The sequence below is a fragment of the Macaca thibetana genome, chromosome 11 (genome assembly GCF_024542745.1).
Source record: "Macaca thibetana thibetana isolate TM-01 chromosome 11, ASM2454274v1, whole genome shotgun sequence".
In the NCBI taxonomy this organism is placed as follows: domain Eukaryota; kingdom Metazoa; phylum Chordata; class Mammalia; order Primates; family Cercopithecidae; genus Macaca; species Macaca thibetana.
The window spans coordinates 81,475,992-81,499,308 of record NC_065588.1 but is presented as its reverse complement, the minus strand read 5'-3'; the positions used below and the strand labels follow the sequence as shown (position 1 = coordinate 81,499,308).

At 33.3% G+C, this 23,317-nt stretch overlaps 1 protein-coding gene across 1 annotated transcript; it reads right to left on the bottom strand.

Moving 5' to 3' along the window:
• On the bottom strand, nt 1-21,815 carry ALX1 (ALX homeobox 1). The gene is made up of 4 exons (XM_050746812.1): nt 21,441-21,815; nt 18,052-18,356; nt 14,872-15,000; nt 1-630 (listed from the first exon to the last, which is right to left on the bottom strand). Exons 1-4 carry the CDS (start codon nt 21,664-21,666, stop codon nt 310-312), a joined length of 981 nt encoding a protein of 326 aa, XP_050602769.1. The 5' UTR covers nt 21,667-21,815; the 3' UTR covers nt 1-309.
• Nucleotides 21,816-23,317: the final 1,502 nt, after the last annotated feature.

Below are 23,317 nucleotides of genomic sequence, written 5' to 3'. Positions count from 1 at the left end.
TTTGTTTAACACATTTATTCTTTAATAAGTTGCATGATCATATTTCATTGATCTGTACAATAGAAAAAGAAAATCTTACGACTAAAACAGAGTTTGTGGAGACTGGCACATGGTAAACCTATTTAGTCTTTTCAGAGGTTCATTCTTAGATTTTAATGTTAAATAACAACTATTCATTTAAGCTGGTCTCACTGAATATCTTGACCTTTAGCAATTCCACACACAGCAGCTTATTGTGGTATCCTTTAAATATAAGAAATAAGAATGTTTAACTTTGCTATTAAAAGAAAAATAAAAGAGTACTGTATGTTACATGGCCCATGAAATATTGGCGGTGTGCTCCTTGGCTTTCATTCGAAGAACTGCGATACTGGAAGACCTCCTTTCAAACTCTGGCTTTGTTTCAAATGCATGTCCATTGGTTGCCCCAGTAAGAAGAGAGTCAGTGAAAAAATTGTTGAGGGGCACGTGACTGAACTGGTTCTGGTGGTTTGAAAACCCCGTGTAACTGGAATCTGTCCGAGGCGAGTGAGAATAAGGTGTCATACAGGAGGAAGTGTCACGTGGTAACATGCATGAAGTAACCACAGAACCACCACTTGTATTTCCTGCCCACAAATTGTTCTGAATCTGGAATATATAAAACAACAAATATTACATTTACATGTTCTCACTTTTGTTCTCTTACTTTTGTTAAGTTGTATTTACTAAATTTGGTTAACTATTCATTGTTTGCTCCTATTGGGTGGTCTGTAATTACATACAACAATGACTAAAAAATAATTATTTGAGAGATCCTTCTAGTTTGTTATACTGAAATAGAGCAACAAATCCCACATTCTTGGCCACATAACACACTCTCAAACATATCTATCTCTTATAAAAAAAAAAGTATTATTTTCATAGTCATGATTTTAAAAATGAATCTGGAAGATTGAGTCAAAACTCATGACCAATTCATATGCTTAGAAAAGTAGTTTAAAATCTGGTTTTAAGTTTAAAGATAGTTTTTGTCTTTCTAGACAAAATGACATGAAGGCATTTTTTTTAAAAAATTCTAACTTGGACTCCTGGCGTGGCAGTTTTTGTTGGAAACCATTGCTGACAATAGCCTGCTCTGTAAAGATATTTTTGATCAAACTCATTCTGGAACATGTTTGCCCGCCCACTGCTTTTGGTATCCTATAGTCTTGAAGAAACAGCTCTGAGAATCTGGGAACTTACAAAATATATAAATATACATATTTTTAAAATTTCTTGTATGAATTATATATGATCTAATGAATTCAAAACAGACATGTGACCTGTAAAACAAAGTTAGAATTCTAAAACATGGGCCATTACCAAATAATGGAATCATAACAGAGAAAGCTATGCAATTATTTAGAAAAAATATCAGATGAGTATAATGCAGTTGCTCTTATTTTATATAGTACTCCTATATAGTAAAAACTGCATTATCATTGACACCCAAGATATTCACATTTCATACAATTAAATCTCTACAGGAAACAATTCAATGCAATTAACAAGTACAAATTTATCTAAAGTTACTAGTATGTAAAATAAATGTGATATAGAACTTATATAACATGAATTTTAAGTGGGATGTATCTCAATCTTAATATACAAGCTATTTAAACAAACAAAAACAGGAACCGCATACGTTACTAGGAAGCTCAGAGAAAATCATGACAAATGGCAGGAGCTGGGGAAGGTAAAAAAGAAAATGTTGCATGGGATAGCAATACTATGATGCAGCCCTTTGAAGACGAAATAAAACTGAATGCTTTTAGCAACATTATAATATATTTGGACTAGAACATAGCAGCAATACACATGCTAATCACATCAGGCTTTCTTATCTTTTAAAATCATGATTGCAAGAGTTGAATTATCAATGAGTAGGACACATATGTTTTCCTATATTTGTTTTTACATAGAGATTCCAGGCTCCTACATATAACATCTGGTGTAGTCTTACAATACCCATCTTGAGTTGTACTTTCTATGGCAACTAATTTTCAAATAGCAGCAAAAAATACATTAATAAATCTTCTAGATCACACTGGTAAAAAAGGTACTCTGTCACTCAAGAAGGGACTGATTAACCAGGTTCAAAATATAAGAGAAAAACCTTAATAAGTAATTTCAACCTTTAGGTGGGGTTTCAGTGATTGGCAAGGTGCTTATATATCTGTGTTGTCTTAAAAATAATTCTTTATATAAATATATGTATAAGCTGCTTTAAACTTGTTAAATATATACATATGTAGAAAGAGACAAAGAAAGAGATCTACATATCTATATCTAAATATACACACACACACACACATATGATTTGCATATTTTTTTAATCCTTAAATTGTCTCAGGCTATGTTCTAATTCTGGCTCATTCTACTATATGTGTTCCATTTTAGGCAAAACATAATGATTGGTACCAGTGATTGCTGAGTTATGTATCTCAAATCAACAAGAGGGCTGTTAATGTCATTACTCTGTCAAACTACCTTTTCTAACTTCATCTGGGTGATTTTTCCTCTGACATTCAATCACACATTGTGCTACTCCACAAAAACCACAGTCACATGTCTGACAAAAGAGCTTTCAGAAATGAAAGTGAACTTTGCTTGTGTACTTAAAAAAAAAAAAAAAAAAGGAAGACAAGATAATGAAAGAGAGATTATTTATATTTTGTTTGTTAAAGAATTGCTTGATTTATACAGTGTTGTTTGAATTTTTTATTAAAATAATTCATTCATATTCCAAATGCACAGAAATATATTCACGAACTAGATGAAAAAGCTAAAATCAGACAGGTAAAGGCAAGGAAAGTAACCAATAAATATAAATTAAGGAAATATTGCCTCCCTAACATAATTAACATAAATGTACCTCTAAATTGAAAAATATTCTGCAGAGTACATACAAAAATAAGCAAATTTTATTTTGATCAAAACTTCTTATCTGGACATGATCAAGCATGTTATATGCATTACTTTTGATGAAATAATTTCTAACACATAGACATGCTTTTCTGGACAGAACAGACTGGTAAAGTAAATATGATAGCAATATTTTAATTAGGCTTGTGAAGATATCCTAAATATTTTGAAGATTGTCATTTATTCCCATAGGTAGAGATACCCTCACACATTTTTACTGATCTATCTTGTTTTCAAAATGTCTGTTTCTTCCTCCTCCCCAGCCCTATCGCTGATGTTTCCTTTTTAAAATTTCCAACACATCTTTATTTGACTTTAGAAACATTGTTGGTTTTCACATTGTAAGTTTGTTTGGATGCAAATCATGTAAGATAGTATCCTCAGTATATTGTGATTTTACTTCTCTGAAGCCTGCCCTCTGGGTGTTGAAACATTTGATGATGATGCTCAAGACCATGTTCATTATAGCTAGTGGTTCTCATTTAATTACCATGTGTCAGGCATTATGTTAAATACATTATGAACACTTTTAATTGTTTCAATATACTAGACAGTGTGTTCTTTTGCTAACCCCCTTTTGAGGATGGTAATACTATAGAACACAGCTGAAGAAGATCACCCAAGATTTCATAGTTCCGATGGTGGAGGTAGAATCTCAACCTAGGAAGCCTTAGAAATGCTGTAATAATGACTAGTTTTATGAGTTGAAATTATTTCTTTATCATTATCCCTACTTTGTGGAGGTTCATAGTCTACTCTCTGAAAGAAAAACCCACAATTATTTCTCACAACTGTTTTGTCATCCACAGGTCTAACAACAGTACATGGTAAATCCTTAACACATATTTATTAAGTGCTTGAAAAATATGGACTGATCCATCTTGCAGGTATAATCAAAATTTTATGGATGATTTATGTTAATATATCAAAATTTTTGTTTCATAATATGAACTCCCAAATCACCATACTCAATAATTTTAGCAGTAATCATGAAAATTACATTCCTAGACCTTGCTAACTGCCTTTACCTGGGAAGTTCTTTATTCTTATTATTAAACACTGATTCTCCACCACAGATACATATCCTTTGAGACTCTGATTCATTTAGTATGGCTGAGGGGATCTGTATTAAAATAATAGTAATAAAATACACACGTGGAATTCTGAAAATCAACTGAAATTAGGAAAGACTACTGGAGTCCAACTTCTTTCCAAATGAAAAACTCTTTGTACACCAATTTTATTTACCTCTTGCAATAAGAAGCTCACCTGTTTAAAAAAAAAAAATCCATTTCTTTGGAGAGTTCTGTAAAAGTAAGCTGTTATATTCCTCTACCTCTACCTATGGCTTCCATTTATGTGCCCTATAATGATGCAGAATAATATCATCTTTCTTACATGTAAAAATCTTAAAATGTCATCAGGCATGATGATACAACCCCCAAGTCTTTTTACTCCAGGTAAACATCTCCAGTGATTTTAACCATTCCTCATATGCCTTAGTTTCTAGACACTGTATCATTCAGATCATGTGATTCTGGATATGTTTCAGGTTATCAATACCCTTTACCCTTATCAATACATAGCATCTACACCAGAATATCATACACTGCATATCATCTCATTGCTGTAGGAAAAACCTAGCAGAACACATCTTTGATCTAGGCCATCTAGATTTGATTAAACAATAACGTTATTTGAGCTAATGGTTGACTATACTGCTGTCAAGCTGGACTCACACTGTTCTTCCATCCCTCCAATATATTCTCACATAGGCAGTAATTTTTTAACTATGCCTTGGAATCTATAAATCCATGTGCACATTATCTAAAAGCGCATATTACTTTTTTGTCAACTGGGAAGTCCATCAAAATTGCACTCTGATTCATTAAAGGAAAAATCATATTTGTGGTTCGATTTTGGAATTAAAAATATTAACTTTTTTCCTAAATAAGATAACTATTCTTATTTTGAACTATTTCATAGATACTACAATGACAATACCTGGCAACATATAATTTTATGGTGTTTTTATAGGCCTCTGTTCAATATTCAAGGGCTTTACAACGAGAAACAAATAATTCCCATATCCTTCTTGCGTGTCTGTTTTTTAAAAAAGAAGAAGAAAAAAAAAGATTGACTGCCTTTACATTTTTTTTCTTTGTTGTATTTAAAAGGAGTGGAGAATCTAAAAACATTCCATGTTTTAATGTGCTCCAAAACTTTAAAAAAAAAAAAACTTTTAGGTGTGTGTTCAAAGCACTGTCCAGGGAACTCTGTCCAGGGAACTTGGCCAACTGCCTCCCATTAGCATGAATGGAAGTTCAGCGGATTTACTGCACTTCACTTTGAACATTTGCCCTTTCATTTTTTTCTAACCAAATAAACGTTAACACTTAATTATCCCATGATTTTGGAATTTTAGAGAAAAGCTTTATTTTTGTCATATTTATTCCAAACTGAAACTTAATTCATTTAATATTCATTTTTTCCAAGGAATTAAAAGCAGTAGAGAGGAAGGAGAAGGGAAAATCTATAAACATACATTAATATAAACATAAATACTAAGAGCTTTTTACTGTGGATATGTATTTGTAATAAATTCAAGCACTACAGTAAGTTATGGATAGAAAATTATTTATTTCATTTACCTTAGAACCTTGATATGAATATATCCTTTGTAATCACAACTACAAAGTAGATTTTGTTGTTCTAACCCTGGTTTATATTTCTAATATATTTATTGATTTTATATAGTGAGTACTTTTTAATATATTTTTCTAAAAAGGCCTTTTAAAAGAATAGTGAGTTTGTTAGTTTTTGACTTAATTGTAAAATAGTATGGTGTAACAAAAAAATTAGTTTCAAGATAACATTTTATAGTCAATATCCTAATGTTAGTGCTATTTAGAAGAAACAACACTATCAGATTTCATAGAAATACTACACATGAAAATATGTGAGTAACAATCTTCCCTTAATTTTAAAGTGTCTCCAAAACAACTAATTAAGTAACAAATTTTTTCTACCAAACTAAGTTTATTTAACTCTACTTCTCATCTATATATAGACTGCTCCTATCTCCTGCCACCAACATCGATCATATTTACTTGCATAAACACACATACATACACATACATATGCACACACACTCCACGTGCACATTCACATAAGTTTCGCATCACATGCTCACACAGTTTCCTGTGGGAATTAAAGGGTACTTTAAAAGACAGAGATCAGAGATTCACAGAGTTACTTGTGATGATGTTATAGCAATACCTCTTCACATTAAAATCTAAAAATTGATTTGCGTTTCCTCTTTGACATACTGTTTACATTTACTAACTTTTCTGTATATCATTTAATACTATATAAATTTATTATGACAGTATCACTATGTAATTGAATTTACTAGATTTGTACATGTTCTCTTAAAAAATGAAAACACTGATTTCTGCAAAAACAGCTCTATTTTTAAAGAGACTATTATGAAATTCACTAGTATTCCCGTTCCTGTAATATTTATATGACAAAATATTAATAAGAATCATATGCTTAGCAACATGCAGATATTTTTAGCTGTTGACTAACTTTAGGATCCCATTAACTTTTCTATTTACTACATCAGTAAGTTGCTGGCAGGGAGAAAGAGTGTAAGTGAATCTTTAAATATTGAATTTGCCACCAGTGACTAACACACACTGAGACTTTGTCTACCTGAAAGAAAAGATCCCAACTTGAATTATTTAAGCAATGAAAAGATTAATCTGAATATTTTTTAGGTACTCCATAAGGTAAAAGGGAGGGTACATTTTCATCAGTATCTACTCATTAGATCTAATTTTCACCAAAAAATGTTTTAAGTTGATATATAAAATATTTAGATTTTGATGAATCAATTGACATTTCAAACATTCTTAAAGTACTTTTTCAATGTATATTATTAAACTAAAGTGATTAGAAATAATTTATTCATCAGAAACAGATCATATACTAAATACTGTCACTTTTACTTTTTAGTAAAATTCCATCTTAGATATGTGTACAGAGATTTGAAACAAAAAAGGTGTCTTTTCCATTTAAAAAAAGTCACCATTAAATATCACACCCATATGAGACTGATAATTTAAGAAGAAAATGGCTTAGCAGAAAAATGAATGTGTATGTCTACTTTTAGTGCAAAATTAAAAGCACAAAGCTTAATAAGAAATGTTAACGTCTGTAAATTTTCAGAATAACATCATATAAATGTGTTTACATTTTTCATTATTCAAATAATAACTGAAAAATGCTCCAAGTCCAAGATGTAAGAACATTAAGAAAATTTTTCTTTGGTGTTAGCTGTATTCTTAAATTCTATATTAAGTGACTTTTAAAAAGAAGATTTATAGAAACTCTCACGATTGCTTTAAAATGAAAGTTTTCAAATCAACTCATTTAAGGAAGAAATAAATTGGTAACACCTAGCCTTTGCTATTTTATTACTATCAAGCAATAATGATCACATGGAGGATTTTCCAAACATTTGTTACATTATTTTTCCTGTATTTTAATACATGTATGATAGCTATTGCTGATTCATCAGTGTCTGATTCATTTTAGTGATGAAATTTTCCTATTGAAACAAAATTCACAATGTAAGAAATAAAGATAAAAATGTAAGCTTGTAAATTAAGCTTTTATGCATAAATAGCTTAAAATATGAATTAAATATGCAAATATTTTAATTTGCACAGAAAATTTTTAATTTTAGAGATCTTGCTTGGAGTCATATATGGACTTTGAGTTTCTTCTTAAAATATTGAGTGAAACTATTGATTTTACTCATCATCTCTTTGTATTAACTACAAAGTTGACATTTTATTTTTGTAATTTTTAAAATCAACTGTGAGTTTGTACCAAAGTTTACCTATTTAATGTCCATGATGTAGAATAAAAAAGAAAATCCATAGACACATGAGGCTTCATAAACATGGCATGCATATAATTCTGGATTAAAGTATATCATAAGGTTCACACCAACAATAGTGTAAACAGCAGATTTTAAACCACAGGTCTGTGCTCATAGACTTCCTGGGCTTTGATGGCTTAATTTTCTGCCTGTCATTTCTCCATCTTCTTGTGAGGTTTTCATATGTATAAGCTAACACTGGCACTCTGCAACATCTATTTTTATTTTCTTCTTATTTATTTGGTTATCTACTCAACCTACTGATTTACTTTCCTCGTAAAATAAAAAATACTTATTTTAAAAAATTTTGTTAACTTATTGTGTACAGTTACATTAGAATATTACCTTTTCAAAAGAACAGACCTAATTATTTTCATAATTGACATGAATGCACTTTGTTTCTTTTGGATGATATTCTTTGCCTCTTTAAAGTTTTTGTATATGCAACAAAAAAATTAATTAAAGTTTTAATAAAAATGAAATGTTTCATTTTTATTAAAATTTCTTTTCGTTAAATGAATTCCATTTCATTAAAATTAAAATATTTCAACAAAATAAAGAATTCACTGTAACTAACTGTACCTTCACCTAAGGATACTGAAAAAATTTGTCTCGTGCTACACATAACTTATATATATATACACACACACACACACACACACACATACATATATATTTTATTCATATTTATTTAAACAGTATATAAATTTAATTAAATCAGTATATTTACTCGCTGCAAAAACTATATTTTGGTAAGGTAGATTAACATTATATTTATTCTATCACTTTAAATATTTGTGTTTATTAACAATGACAAATATGTGCAATATCAACATGATTTTTTGAAAATGATGATAACATTTTTGGTCATAAGTCATACAAGAATTTTCACTGTATCATTGTATGACTTTCATTGGTTGTTTCATGGATGTGAAAGCATTCATTATACAATGTGTTAATTACCACTATATTAGTAATATTTTTTAAAGATTTTGGTTTGCTTACTTCAAATATTTGGAAAAAAGTAGAAATTATAGGGATAAAATTATGATACTTTCTCCAAAGGTAAAAAATTTTACAAATGCCTTTTAATTATAAACCACAGTGGTTGAAGGAGACAAGTCCTACGTTCCTTATTTAGCTTAAGTTAAGACAGCCATTAAGATTAATATAGCAACTGCTGTTAAAACCAAGGTAGATAAACAATATATCTACAATCTATTATATGGGATCTACTATTATATGAAAACCTTCGAATTTCATTTTTTAATTGTATCATTACAATATTTGAAATAGAATGTGTTAAACTAAAATGTTTTACAGCTTTAATCTGTGTATTAAGTTATAAAAGTTACTACTAATTACCTATAACTTGAATCTACTGCTTGGCATGTTCAAATTCTAAGTGGCATATATTTCTGAAGTCCTCAATAATACAACAGAAGACAAGACACTGTGTGGATTCCTTGGTACATTTGGTAAGCATAGATTTAGTCATAGTTTTCACTATACAATACTCAGTGAAACCTCATTCAAAATTTTGGTGGGAAAAGCACTTCAGTTCTTTTTCTGAAATTTGTGATGAAAATATTTACTTTATAAGAAAATAATGCTGGTGAATTGAAAATAAACTTTTCTAAAGTTACCATATTTGGTTTTCAATTTAAAAAGGAAAGTATATTTAACCGAATTCAGTATTTCCCTAGACCCCTAAATAGTAAATTTACTCACAGATTGGATTAATTTAAACGCTACAACATAAGATAACAAACAATTTAGCTACCTGGAAAGGCAGGGACTTTAGAACAAAATTAATAATAACTAATGGAAATGACAGAAATCCTACTACTTATTAAGTTCTGTTTTGTACTAGGCAGTGCCCTAAGTAATTTGCATAAACAAGTTTGTTTAACATTCACAAACATTATATGAGCTTTTACCCCCATTTTATAAGTGAAGAGAAATATTCCTCATGGTTAATTCATTTGCCAAATGTCTAAAAGCTGTTAAACTGAAAAGCCAAAACTTGAACCCACATCTCTCTGACTGGGAAGTTCATAGTCATTAATGGCCCTCTCCGAATCCCAGGATACACCTCTGTAGTCTACAAACAGAGGGCTTTCCTATTTGGAAATCCATTTAGTCTTCATAAAAACAGAAAAACCATCATCATCTTAATCATCTACACCATCAACACCACCAACACTAGCACCAACAATACTTCCATTTTACAAATAAAGAATCTGAAGATCAAGTCAAAGTTGTAACTCAAAGTTATCTATCTAGATAATAATGTCAATGCTCATGTAATCCAAACCTAAGCACATGAAATTGTAAAGTTTCTTGTAAGAAATGAAGGGTCATTATAATTCTCAAGAAAACACTTATACATTAAGGTAAAATATTTTATTCACTAAAATAATTATTTTTAAAATGTTTTGGTTTTGCTATATTAGAAACAAGTGAAAATGTAATATCAATAGATCTTTGCTTGCTTTTTAAATTTAAGGGCAAAATTATTTAGATTTATGGTTTCTTGGGCCTAGTTTGCATCAAGAAGTGTTTGCAAATTTAGTACAAATATTACCCAGTTTTTAGTCTTTCTACAAAGCAGGGAATTCTGTCTAGATCATTTATATATCCCTGAATCCCTGATCCCTGCAATAGTGCATGGCATATATTTGCTTTGAAATGCAAATAACTTTGGAATAAAAGTCAGCTGAAAAGTGTCTGCAAATCTTTCTAGCCTATTCTTTTTAACAGAAGAAGAAATTGAGGAAAAGTTAATTACTTATACCACAAAGCTGGTTAATAATAGAAATTCAGAAACTATCTGTTTTATTGAAAACTGATTATTTTTGTTTTATGATACACTACTTAATATATTAATATACTGAAGTGAATCTGTATTATTACTCACATCTATCCAATGTCTATATAATTTGCTCAATCCATAGCAGAGCATCCTTGGTGATACAAAGGTGACTAGTAACTGGGCCATCTTTTAAATATTTTACATTGTAAATGGGAAGTCAGATCTTTAATACAACCCACCAAAATGTCAATGAGAAAGTGATGTGCAGATAGATGGCACATTCCAGAGGCTTCATGGAGTAAATATGGCTTAGGTGAGGGAGGGAAATTCAAGATAGAAGAAACAGATTCATCCCAAGCAATGAGAATGCTTTCAAAAATGTCACCTCTTGAGGAAAAATGAATACATTAATTTAGCTAAATCATAGCATTGTCAAATGGCAACTGATATCTTCAAATAAAGAACTTAAACAAAAGGATACTATTGTCAGTACATCAAAATGTACTACCTTAAAATATGTTAATATGAACATCACATCTCTCACTTTCTTATTTGTTTGCTATCAAAGATAAGCAAGTTTAAGAAAAAAATCTTATAACAGTCAGTGAGGTGTTTAGGCTTTCTAAATGTTTATAAATTTAAAAACAGAAGCATTTTTACTTTGCAAAAATGATGAGATATTTTAGGATCCAAGTTGAATTATTTCACTGTTCGATGATGAATTAAAGAGATAATGTCACATAAAGGTCTCTGGGCTTCTGAGCTCAGAAAACCTGAGCTTAAATTGAACAAGTTAATAGATACAAGAAGGAAGCACAGTGTCTGGCTTTAAATATGCCCCCAATTATTAGTAATTATTTTTACTGTTACAGCTGTTGTAGTAAAAAGGCCAGTTGAAGCAAAGTATTTATTAGAACATATTAGAAAGTATTAATTACTATATAGAAATAAACATATTATGATTGTACACCCTGAGCAGGCTTGAGGAGATCATTTTCTAACCTACCTCTGTTTTTCATGTATTTCTATGCATGGCTTTTTTTTTCCTGCCAAATTGCTAATTCTTTATTTCTGTCCTTCCTCTAACATTTTCTAGTTTCCAACTTTTCTGAAATTAATGCTTTTTTCTGTAATTAACAGTCACCAAATCCAGTGTCTTATTGGGCTGAGTTATTGGATTCTACTTCTGTTTCTATTTCTCCCTTTACAAGTTCCTATTTTCCTATTTTCAAACCCCATGATTAAAAAAAACAAAAAACAAAACAACAACAAAAAAAGTTTCCTTTAGGCTAACTCTTGAGAGACATGATCTTGGCACAATTATTTTTTCAAACAAACTAAAAAAGTATTCTGTATATATATTTAAGTTAAAATAAAAATTCCCCCTGGCTTTATCCAGTAGCTACAGTGGGGAGTTGCAGCCACATAATTTCAGAAATTTTGGTAAACAAACATTAAATGATTTACCAATACAGGAAAGTACTATGGATTTCATGGTATTAATTTTTATGATTATTCATGACTGGCACTGTTAAAATAATTCCAATGTAAGTTCTCCATTCTTAAATTATCAGGTGGTATAGCCAATGTACACAAATTATGAGGAGTAATTAATAGTGCAACATTCCCATGATTTGTGGGGGGAAATTTTTTAAGTTAATTTTTCATTGGAGTGAAAAAGATGATCAAATATATAATTTGGTGTACCATGTCCCTTCTTCCATTGGTGTCTAGGTTACCACATTCTTCTAATTAATAATATATAAAGCTTTGAGGTACATTAACACAATGGCAAGATAACCTTAGGGAAAAGAGATGGTTAGTCACAGTACATTGAGTCATATTGAGCCTTTATTCAGGTCTTAAAACTGTATAAAGTTTTAAATTCAGAATAGTTGCTAGGCACTATTCTGAATGCTTTACCCTGTATATAGGGCTTAATCAGTGGTAGGCCCTATTCTGATTGCTTTGTCCTGTACCAAAGAAGCAAGAAGAGTCAAATATAAAACAACCAACATATAGGGACAGAAAAGTGGAAAACAGACAGAAATGGGGTTTGAAAGGAAATGAAGACTGAAAGAATAAGATGCCAAAAAAGTAGTCATAGTCAAGTGTTGTGGAATATACTTAGTAAGACTGTTTAAAATCCATGTGAAGAGCTCGTAATTTGTTACTTTATTACTTCTAAAGTCACCACAGTCAAGTAGTTCAAAATGATCTAAACCATTCTCCATTTCACCTATATTTTTATTGTTATTTCACTGGTTGTGGCTCCCCCACACTAAAGCGCAGACTTAGAATAATGTAGCTCAAGCCTTATGCTCCTTTGGTATCATTTAAATATATTCACAGGGAGAGACAGTCTATTGTCAGGTTAAAATCTGGCAAGTGGGAACCAAATTGTCTCTGGTCAAATCTGAACTTCACCTCAACTCTTTCTCATTTGAGCAACGGAGATAATTAGTAACACCTAGCACATAAGGTTGGTGTGAGGATTAAATGAGATAATATATGTAATCTGCTTAGAACAGTGTCCAGATATGCAGTAAGGGCTACAGTAGTGTTAATAACCATGAAGACACTGCAGTCCCTGTCCTCATGGAGTTTGCAGCCTAGAGGGGAAACATTTTTACAGAATTTTGTTTAGAAACAAAAGGCACTCAAACTGACTCAACTAAGGCACTCAAAAATATTTGGCAAACAAAATTTCACTAGCCCTATGATGATAAATAACCACCAGAGGTATCCTCATGCTTTAAAATAGGAGAAAACATAAGATAACCTCTTTAAGATAAATTTTAAAAGAGAAGCAAGATTCCTCCTATGACAAGGAGATAGGGGGCATTTATTGAAAAGGTATCCATAACAATAGTCTTCTAGCAAACTATCGGGTAAAGGCTTAGATGTAGCGACCTTTATAGTATCTCCTGCAGGAAACCACTTGTGTGATCAAGAATCAATTCCTTAACTCAATTGAGCCCGTTTTCATAATTTTTTTAAATGAAGGAGTTGAACAAGGTGACCTCCAAGACTTCTTTTATTTAACATATAATATTATATTAATAAATTTGGGTGATTTATCTGGAGGAGTGAGGTTTATAAAATTGGTTTTTAAGAATCATAAAAGGCATAGGAACACAAGGAAAGAACAATATTAAAGAACTGAATTTGTACTCATAGTGTTGAAGAAAATGAATACTCAGGTTTGGGGTTCAGATCATCTAGTTACTAAATTATCAAGGTATTTCTCCAGCATATCTGTTTCATAGGTGTTTTCATAGGGGTCTCTTACAATGCATATCATTAAATAATAAATAACAAAATAATGCATAGCTTGTTCCTTATAACATAGGTGTTTTTTATCATGTATCAAATACAGTTCTGAATATCATTATTATTAGGAAAAAGTGACAAAAAATATATTACAAAGACAAAACATTTGCATTCATTACAAAATATGAAAAAGAAATATATAGAGTCTCTATATTGAAAAAGAAAAAGGGGAAGAAAAAGAATTTCTAACACTTTTTGTAATGAAGTAAAAGAGCACCCATTATAAACGGAAGCTGTTACTTATCTGTGATTAATTTTTAAAATTATGTCTGGTACTAATTCTATCTCTGTTTAAGTCATACAGGACCAAATGTGGACCTTGAGAGAATAAGCAATTTGAAATCTGAAAAAAAAAAAAATAGAAAAAGAGATACATTTTTAAGTGGAGTTAAGGGCTTAATAGGCCACATTTGACATCAGGTTTTAGTATAGTTCATAAAACAATATCCACAGAGATTGCATGCCAGGCAACACTCTATGTACAGTATTTTTAAAAGTTAACAAAGGGAGAGAGTCTGAGTAATTAGAATGTAGAATAATTAAAAGACCTGTATCATTAAATGATGCTATTTCATTTGTTGCAATATGCAACAAAATTCAAAAGAAAAAAATACCCTGAAATATTTTTAAATGAATGACTCTGTAAGAAAAACAAGAAAATAATTTAGAAAAATTAAAACTTAGCAGACAGGAAGAATGTTTTCTGAAGCTTAAATTTTCATTCTTGACTATTATATCACATAAAATAAAGCCTATGATAACCATTTTAAGAATACACAAACCAAATCTACTTTTCTTGAACAGTATTCTGTGTAGTTTAGCATACCTGTGGGTAGCTGTCAGTCCTTGGCAAAACTGATATATCATAGGTGGCAGCAAAATGGCTTTTCGCTTGTTGTATTTGGCCATAACGTTCCCTTTTTCTCCATTTGGCCCTTCGATTTTGAAACCAAACCTAATTATTTAATAAAAAGTAGAATTTTAGCTAAGGAATATTTGATAAAGCAAATGTGATGTTAAAAGACATCAAACCAGAAAGGTAAACCAGGTTAAAAAAAGTTACTTAAAAAGAAATGTATTTATGTTAGAAAAGGATCCACAGATTTTACTTTTTCTTGTATCTTGATGTGGTAAGTGATTTGCCCATGAGGCAAAATAATTTAATAGAAAGAGGCAGGAGACTTTCGGGAAATACATCTGATATGTCTGAGCCTCTGTTTTCTCATTTAGGGAAAACAAAAAGGAATCAGATTGTATGCTCCATTGTCATGGATAAGTCTCCTTTAAGAGGATGCTGCAAGTCTGGAAGACATATCCGCCATAACGTAAACCCAGCCAATCTATAAGCAAATTAATATCTGAGTCTATTAAAAATTATCTTTAAAATATGTCACAAAAGTGAAAGCTCTTCTCGGTTGTGTTCATACCTACGTAATCTTTTAAAAATTTAAACATAAAGATTGCATCTAAATATATGGCAGCAGCAGGAACATCATGATTATCTAGAAATAGGAAAAAATGAGATTACATATTTTAATAAGGATGATGAAAAGGAATCATCTAAAGTTGAACTATGGTTTTAAAATAAGCATGGTAAAAAGGAATCATCTAAAGTTGAACTACGGTTTTAAAATAAACATGGTAAAAAGGAATCATCTAAAGTTGAACTATGGTTTTAAAATACATGAATGTGCCTATTACATACATTATGCAACATATTTTCCCTTATGAAAATGCTCAGATATCTTTACATAATTTCTTTAATTTAAAGCACAGGTAATGGAAATAATATAAGAAATAGTGCAGATAGAACCAAGTGTCAAGAAAGTCTATCAGTTAGTGTGGCAACTAAGGTCACTAAGCTATCTTCCACAATTTCTCTAATTACCTATTAGAAGTATTTATCATAAAAACCATCTTCCTCAGCAGGTTGGATATTGTTTAATTCATACTTGTAATGCTCCAAGATCTTCACTTTAATATTAAAGGGAGATGCAGAAGATTATATTCAATATGTATACTTTAATGTTTTTAAGTGAACATTATAGGAGTAGCCTTTGGAAATCTCTTTAGTTTTCTTCACACAACTATGTTCAGAATATAAAATATTTAGGAAAAAAGCTAGAAATCAAATATAAAAAATGCAAGTTGTAGAAGTCTTTTGTTGAAGTTTACTTCAAATTTTCACTATTTTTCATACTAATTTCTAATCTTGTATATCTTTACCTTCACAATTATGGCAACATATTAACACTCAGTTTAATTTTTAAGTACACATTACAAATTTAAGATGGCACTTTGAAGAGTTTTCAGCAATTGAAATGAACCAGAGAGCTACATGTTCATTACAGGTTTAGTACACTGCTGATAAATGCATATTATCCATTATGCCAAGGCTCAAGACATCAACAACAAAACAAAACAAATCAAATTTTCTTGCTGTCTCCACAGACAAGCCCCAGGAACACACTAAGGGAATTTAGTAATGTGTTTTTGGGTTTTATTTTTTTTTTCCATTGACAAAAAGAACTTGACAATTTCCTTAAAATGGGTAATAGTTACCACTCTTAGGTGCAAAGCAGGAAAGAGCACGACTTGAGTAAATTAAGTTCAGGTTGGCTCTCTGTGCATGTTCTTAGACAAAAATTAATCAAGACTTGGTGAATGTTAAAGGGAAAAGATGCATTAGGTACAGTTGGTCACTCTGTGTGCAAACATATTTGTTTATGGTTACAAGTATAACTAAATATAGACAAAGACAAAGATCTCAAACATACAGAGCGGGTGTTATACTTGACAATTCTAAAATTCTTTGTTAGCATGAACTTTCTACATATTTACTTCCTGAACCAAGATAAAGTAACCATTTACTTCCACAAAATCAAGTAAAAATCTGCTGCTTGTTATCCGTGTACCACCAGATGTTGTCTCTAATGATGTTAGAGCCTTACAATGGCTTACTCTTAGGAAGAAATACTGTTACTCGATTTAGAACAAAAATTTTCACTATTTTATTCATTCCCCCATTTAAGCAGTTTATGGGAATTGCAAAAATCAATACTTGTAAAGGAGTCAGAACACACACAAAGACAAAGGCCATTATCCTGAATTATTGTTGCATTTTAAACTCTTACTACTTGGAAACTAGTAAAGTATAGTTTAAGAATATCCAATTTCATGAAAATAAAATACTCCTAAGAGGTAAAATTTTACATGGTATGATTTTTCTTTCTCAAATTATTTTTAAAAATTAAGTATATTGGATCATGCAATTTAATAACTAGAATATATATTATAAACATAATTGAGTGTATGCAAAAATTTACTTTAAAGCCATTATTTTTATTGCCTATACAAAATTCATATAATTTATCTAGGCTTTAAAAATTATAGTGGAATATTACATATTGACAACTACTAGAACTATAAAATTGTAAATGAGCACGATTTGATCTTGTTTTTAATCATCCATAGTGAAAACATTCTGCGATATGCATAACAATTGGGAATTTGTGGGATTGCTTCTTTTTTTTTCTTTTATTATGCCTCCAACTCTAGTAAATTTCTAGATGTATGGGCTATTATACAAATAATTTACAAATACCTGATATATAATCTAAAAAATAACCTCAGTGGCTAATAAAACTGAAAAAAAAAAAACTAATAAATATACCAATTACTAAATAGTCCTGATTCTGCTTTTCATCCTTTAAAAATTGCTTTTGAAAATCAGAGCTATATTATCATATTGTTATATTTGAATATTGTTAATTTTTATGTCTACATAATAACTCAAGTGTTCTTTTGTTTTATATATTGCGTGAGTTGTCAAAATTTTTGCAATTAAAAAATAATTTTAGTAGATATATATTCATATATTTTACTCTGTTCCTCATCTTCAGCTACGGAATCAGTTTGTTTCTTTGTAGCAAGATGCACTTATTCAATTATTCTAACACCATTTATTTTCCTATCCCATCCATCAAGACCTCTGTTTGGCTCCTACCTGGACCCTGGCCTCAGTGAGCTCTGTCCTCAGAGCAAGCTGTTCTCTGACATACACATCCGGGTAATGAGTTTTCTGAAAGACTTTCTCCAGCTCCTCTAGCTGCAAACTGGTGAAGGTGGTTCGGTGTCTCCGCTTCTTACTGCTGGATACATTGCTGTCACATTTATCCCCAAGTTCATCCAGCTCTCCCTTCTCTTGCATCCCTTTCACGGGAGACATTCGGAGACTGTTACAGTTGTCCATAGCTCTATTCAGTTCAGTGTGAATGGGCTGTCCTTCTACTTTAGTGATCCCATAGTTCACTGTACCCAGAGAAGGAAAAACAACAGTTCTTAGGATTGTGAAACTCATCCCAATTAAATCAATAAGTAGAAGTAATTGAGTGTATCAAGAAATTGGCCTATTAATAATTTATTTTGCCAGTATTAATTCAGTTACCACATTCTACACTTAGTTCATTGTAGGATGGGTTTAAATACCATTTTAAAATGTGTGCATGCAACTGATATGATCTGGCAAAATCTGCAGTTCTGTTTTACAGGATTTATATGTTTATGCACATATTTTTAATTTAAATTCATGTACTCGAATTAAAAGATGATCTGGGTGTTTCATGAAAAAAACCTTAAGTGTCCATGATTTTTGAAAACTGAAGCAAATTTAATGTCATATATTTATCACAGCAGATAAAATCAAGCTACTAATGTGACTCAGAAAATGTATTTTAATCTTAAACAATACCTCTGTACTAATATCTGAAAGTTATTATCCCCCTCCATGTAAAACGTACTGACGATAGACTTCAGATGTGACATTGTTTCCACTAAATTTTGGATATTTCAACTTTATATCCATGTCTGCATTTACACTTTTTCTTCAAAAATAATCTACTAAATTGGCAAAAAAAATTTCATGCCAAATTTTGAACGTACTTTCTATCGGAAATTAGATTTAAGCAGCATTTTTTACCTAAACTTATCATGCAGTTCTTTTTAAAACATTTCATATTTCTGCTTAGCTAGTGAAATATGTTTTAGGATTGAAAGCTTTACTTTTTTCTCTGCTGAAACACAGAAATTAAAACAGCTATTAAAACATTACAGAGGATGACATCTGGCATTCTGTTAAGGGATGTTTAATTTCAGTAATTTTCTTCAGATTTGATTGCATGCTTGCAGTATGATATAAAACAAAAATGTATCATATAATGCCACACACCCACAAATGCAATGGACGCACAGAGTGAAATGGGAAGCACTTTTTAAAACGTAAATTCAATCCAGCCAGAATAATAATTTCCAATAGATGATTATACTTTTTTCATTTGTTTCTTTTTTAAAATTACCCCCATAATGCATTTTTACAACTCTTTTCATCATTATACAAATATACTCAACTTTAATGTGCATATAACTTAAATAGCTAACCATTGAGTACTGTGCATTTCAATGTCACTAACGGAGTAACTCTCAAAAATGTTCTCATCACAAAAAATGTCAAATATTTGAGGTGATGGCCAATTTAATTAGCGTGATTTAATCATTCCACATTGTATTCATAAAACGTAACATTACTTTGTACCCCATAAAAATACACTATAATTTGTCAATATATAACAAAGTTTTAAAATTATTGGTTTTCATGCAAAGGAAGATGTGATATTAAACTAAATATAAAGAAGAGCCATGACTGATTAACAACACGGTTTTGTCTCCTTGGGCAAAATTAAAGGGGGAACTGCAGCAATTAGGGATGGGGGAGGGGAAGCATCAGAGAGGCTGAGGGCATCTCAAGAGAAAGACAGGATCTCTCCTAAATTAAGCGAATGACTGCCTATGTTCATCTTCCTTAACACTTCTCTGTTAAAATTCACCTTAATAGTGTGATATTTCTTTAAAAGATGATAACGCATCAACTATGTGTCTTATTTTGGATTCCCGACTATTTAAAATAAAATGTTATGATCGAGTCCATCCAGAGTCAATACAAGACATTGCAGAATCATTAAAGAAAGACCTGTCAATTCAAATAACTTTACGCATGCATCTAAGAATCCCACAAATACAGATACCAGGTCTGAAACGCAGCCAGAAAACCAACAACTCAGTGTAAGAATAGTAAGTATATGCTCGAATCTTTCTAAACAAATGACTGAAACGACTTAGCTGTTTTTTTCTCTATCATTTGCGCCTTTATTTTTGATTTACCCTTAGTCAAAGGTTACTTACAAGGTTAAATAAAATTAAATATGAGATTTTTAGAAAAGAAAAAAAACTGTGTTCAAAATATTTAGAAAAAGAGCTTCTACAGGTCAGTGTTTTGTCAGATTTTGAATCTCCATAAAATAGGGGGCAAGGGGCTTGTTGTAAATATTTCACACTTAATTCGTTTGTTATTTTAAAGCAACCCGCCCCTTATAGCTTAACTGTGGAATATACACAATGATAAGAAAAACTTCTCTTGGAATTGTAAACGTGCTTTGGCTGTCGCGATCTGAAATAATAGGTTCGTATTAGGTTACAAGATAGAAAAGATAGATGGTTTGTTTTGATAACATTTTGACTTGGAGATACTTGGGCATTCAAAGTTGAAGATTTCACCCAGAAGCATTCCGAAGACCACTTAGGTGACTTTTAATGTGAAGTCATAAAAATAGAAAACGTAGAATCTGGGAATGAGTTATTAGGCCGGGGATGCTTTGCCCGAAGCTACTTAATGTGCTTTGGTGTTTAACAAACATTTAACGCTTGTTGTATTGCAAACGCAAAAAAAAAAAAAAAGCAGAAATTACAAATTCACACACGCTAGAAATCTAGGGATCCTCAAACTTAGAAAAAATATCGCCACGTCTTGGAAAATTAAAAAGATTTATCTTTACTTAAAGGAGCTCAAAAAGTTTTTTGTTTTCTTGTTTGTTTTCGGGTTTTTTTTTTTTTCTTTTCTTTTCCTACTCGTGACGACAGTGACGTACTCTAACGAGCTGTGATCGATTTCAGTTCCTCCCGCCGGGACAGAGAGGCGGGCTCGCATAGAAGCGTTCTGTCTTGACTCAATTACGCTCTATTTAGCGCCCTATCAGTTTACTCCAGGAGCCAATATTACAGAAGGACTCAGGGATCCGCAGGCGACCAGATTCTACAGCGAAAGGAGAATCGCTGGGAGGCAACCCGGTGCCGGATGTCTCCCTCCCTCCGGCCCCCGCCCCCAAAGGCTGCTGCAGCAGTAACACCGCTTCATAAAGCGAACACCTTCCACTGCCTTCCTCCACCTTCCAGCACCCTCGCTCCCACTTTTCTGCTTCCTCCCTCCCTGCCAGATCTGACCGATCCTGCATTTTGGATTGCGGAAGGTCTGCGGCGGCTCTGGCTGGGGCGCTGGCGACTCACCGCTGCTGTCCTGACAGGGCGAGGTCCTCTCCAAGCGCACGTGATGCTCGGCGCGGGGCAGGGGTCCGAAGGCCTGTACGCATTTGCTCGCAGACGCTTTGCTGTAAAAGGACTCATTGTCCAGCGTCTCCATAACGTGCTCCAGAGGACCTCCTGCGCCCATGTAAAAGTCACTGTTTTTACTCGGAGGGCTCTTGAGGGCAAACTTCTCGCTCAGAAACTCCATAATCCTGGAAGGCGGTCGCCTAGCTCCTGGGGCACAGAAACTGGAGAGCGCTGGGGGAGGGAGCCAGTGGGCGGGAGGAGGGAGGGCCAGAGGGGAGGGAAAGGAAAGCCAACGCTGCGGCGCCGGGAACTGCCCCGCTCCGGTCCCTTTAATACGTCCCGGCTGGAAAAGGAGCACCCGAAGTTGCTTTTATATCTTGAAACTCAGCTGGGCTCCTCGGGCAACCTCCCAGTTCTAATGAATATGAAAATAGGCGGGCGACTAACTCCACCCCGGGTCCCCCTCCGCCCCCACCCCACCCCCATTTTCCCCACTTACCGGGGCTGAGCGCGTCCAGGCCTAGGATAGACAGACAGACAGCTCCATTTCAGACAAATGCCAGGAGAGACGAACCCCCGACACCCAGATTCATTGCCGCGGTGACAGTGGACTGGCATTTCGGAAGATCTTGGTGAGATCGCAAAGCAGTTAAACCTCCACTCTCCACTGCCTGCGCCTTCCTGAGCCACCCCTCCCCACCCTGCCCCCATGCCGGCACTCACTACCAGAAAGATTTAGAGGCGTCTTAAGAACTTGAAAGGAAGTATTGCTCTAAAAGGCTTTCATTTCTTCCGTAAATCGTTTACGTGGAAGATTCACATTAATCCGAAGCCCAAGAAACCAGATGCATTGTCAGCTATTAATCGCAGCGGCAGTAGTAGAAGGGTCGCTTAGGCTTCTAAGCGGGAGGAGCTCGCGTCCCGGGCCAGCTGGGCGCTTTACGAGGCCGTGGCCTTCTCTTTTTCTTTGGGATGCGGCGGCGTGTGGACACGGTGGCGATGGGTGGGAGAGAGAAGCCGAGCAAGAGGCAATGAAGCCATTATACTAATGCCAACCAATTCCCTACCCTCTTCCCACCCTTCCTTTAGGTCCACGATTTTATCATTAGACCCAAATTATTTTAAGAAAACCCGTTAGGATAAGTGTCTTTGAAGAGCTTTTCTCTAATGCCAAAGGGAAGATTGTTACAAATAGGGGTTTATGAAGAATAGGAATGTCTGCATATTTTTACAGAAATTACTTTTACTTTTAAAGAGTCGCTGTGAAGTTACTCCGAACAGCGCTCTGGGAGTGAGTGTTGAGCGCGCGGAGCTGGGGGCACTCGCTGTGCGGTGCCCTGGGCGCGGACAGGTCCAAGGCCTCCATTTCCGCCAGAGGGGATGGTAGGGCAGGCAGGAGAGCACTGCTAGGTTGAAAGCCCTTCTGTGTGACTGTTGGCATGACTCTTGGCTTCCTAGGCGCCAGCGGCGCCTGGGGGAAATGCGTTCGGTGCCCTGGGCACAAAAACACATTTTCATCAGGCACCCTAAACTAGCAAATTTGGTGAAAATAAGCCGGACATGTTGTGGTCCAGGAAGGCCTCCGCTTGTGTGTCCTGACACAGCCTTTGTCAACACTGGCACTCACAGCGGCCGTCGCGTTTCCCCAGACAAGCGGGTCAATTATGGTGAGGCCTCGGGCAGGCCGAGCAGTCCCGACTCTGAGGATGGTGAGGCCAAGCCCAGCTGTGGTGGGCATGCTGATGGGTTTGAGAGTCTCCACCTTCTTCGGGGATGTTGGCAGACCCTCACCTCTCTGGTAAGAACTTCGAGACCTGACCAGGCCTCAGCCA

What these genes read in the sequence shown, in the direction of transcription:
- ALX1 (XM_050746812.1), bottom strand. Translation starts at nt 21,666, where the DNA reads ATGGAGTTTCTGAGCGAGAAGTTTGCCCTCAAGAGCCCTCCGAGTAAA. An exon ending in GCCCTGTCAGGACAGCAGCG is followed by an intron (nt 18,357 to 21,440) that starts GTGAGTCGCCAG and finishes CTCTGGGTACAG; the next exon opens with TGAACTATGGGATCACTAAA. An exon ending in TCACTGAGGCCAGGGTCCAG is followed by an intron (nt 15,001 to 18,051) that starts GTAGGAGCCAAA and finishes TTAAATAATTAG; the next exon opens with GTTTGGTTTCAAAATCGAAG.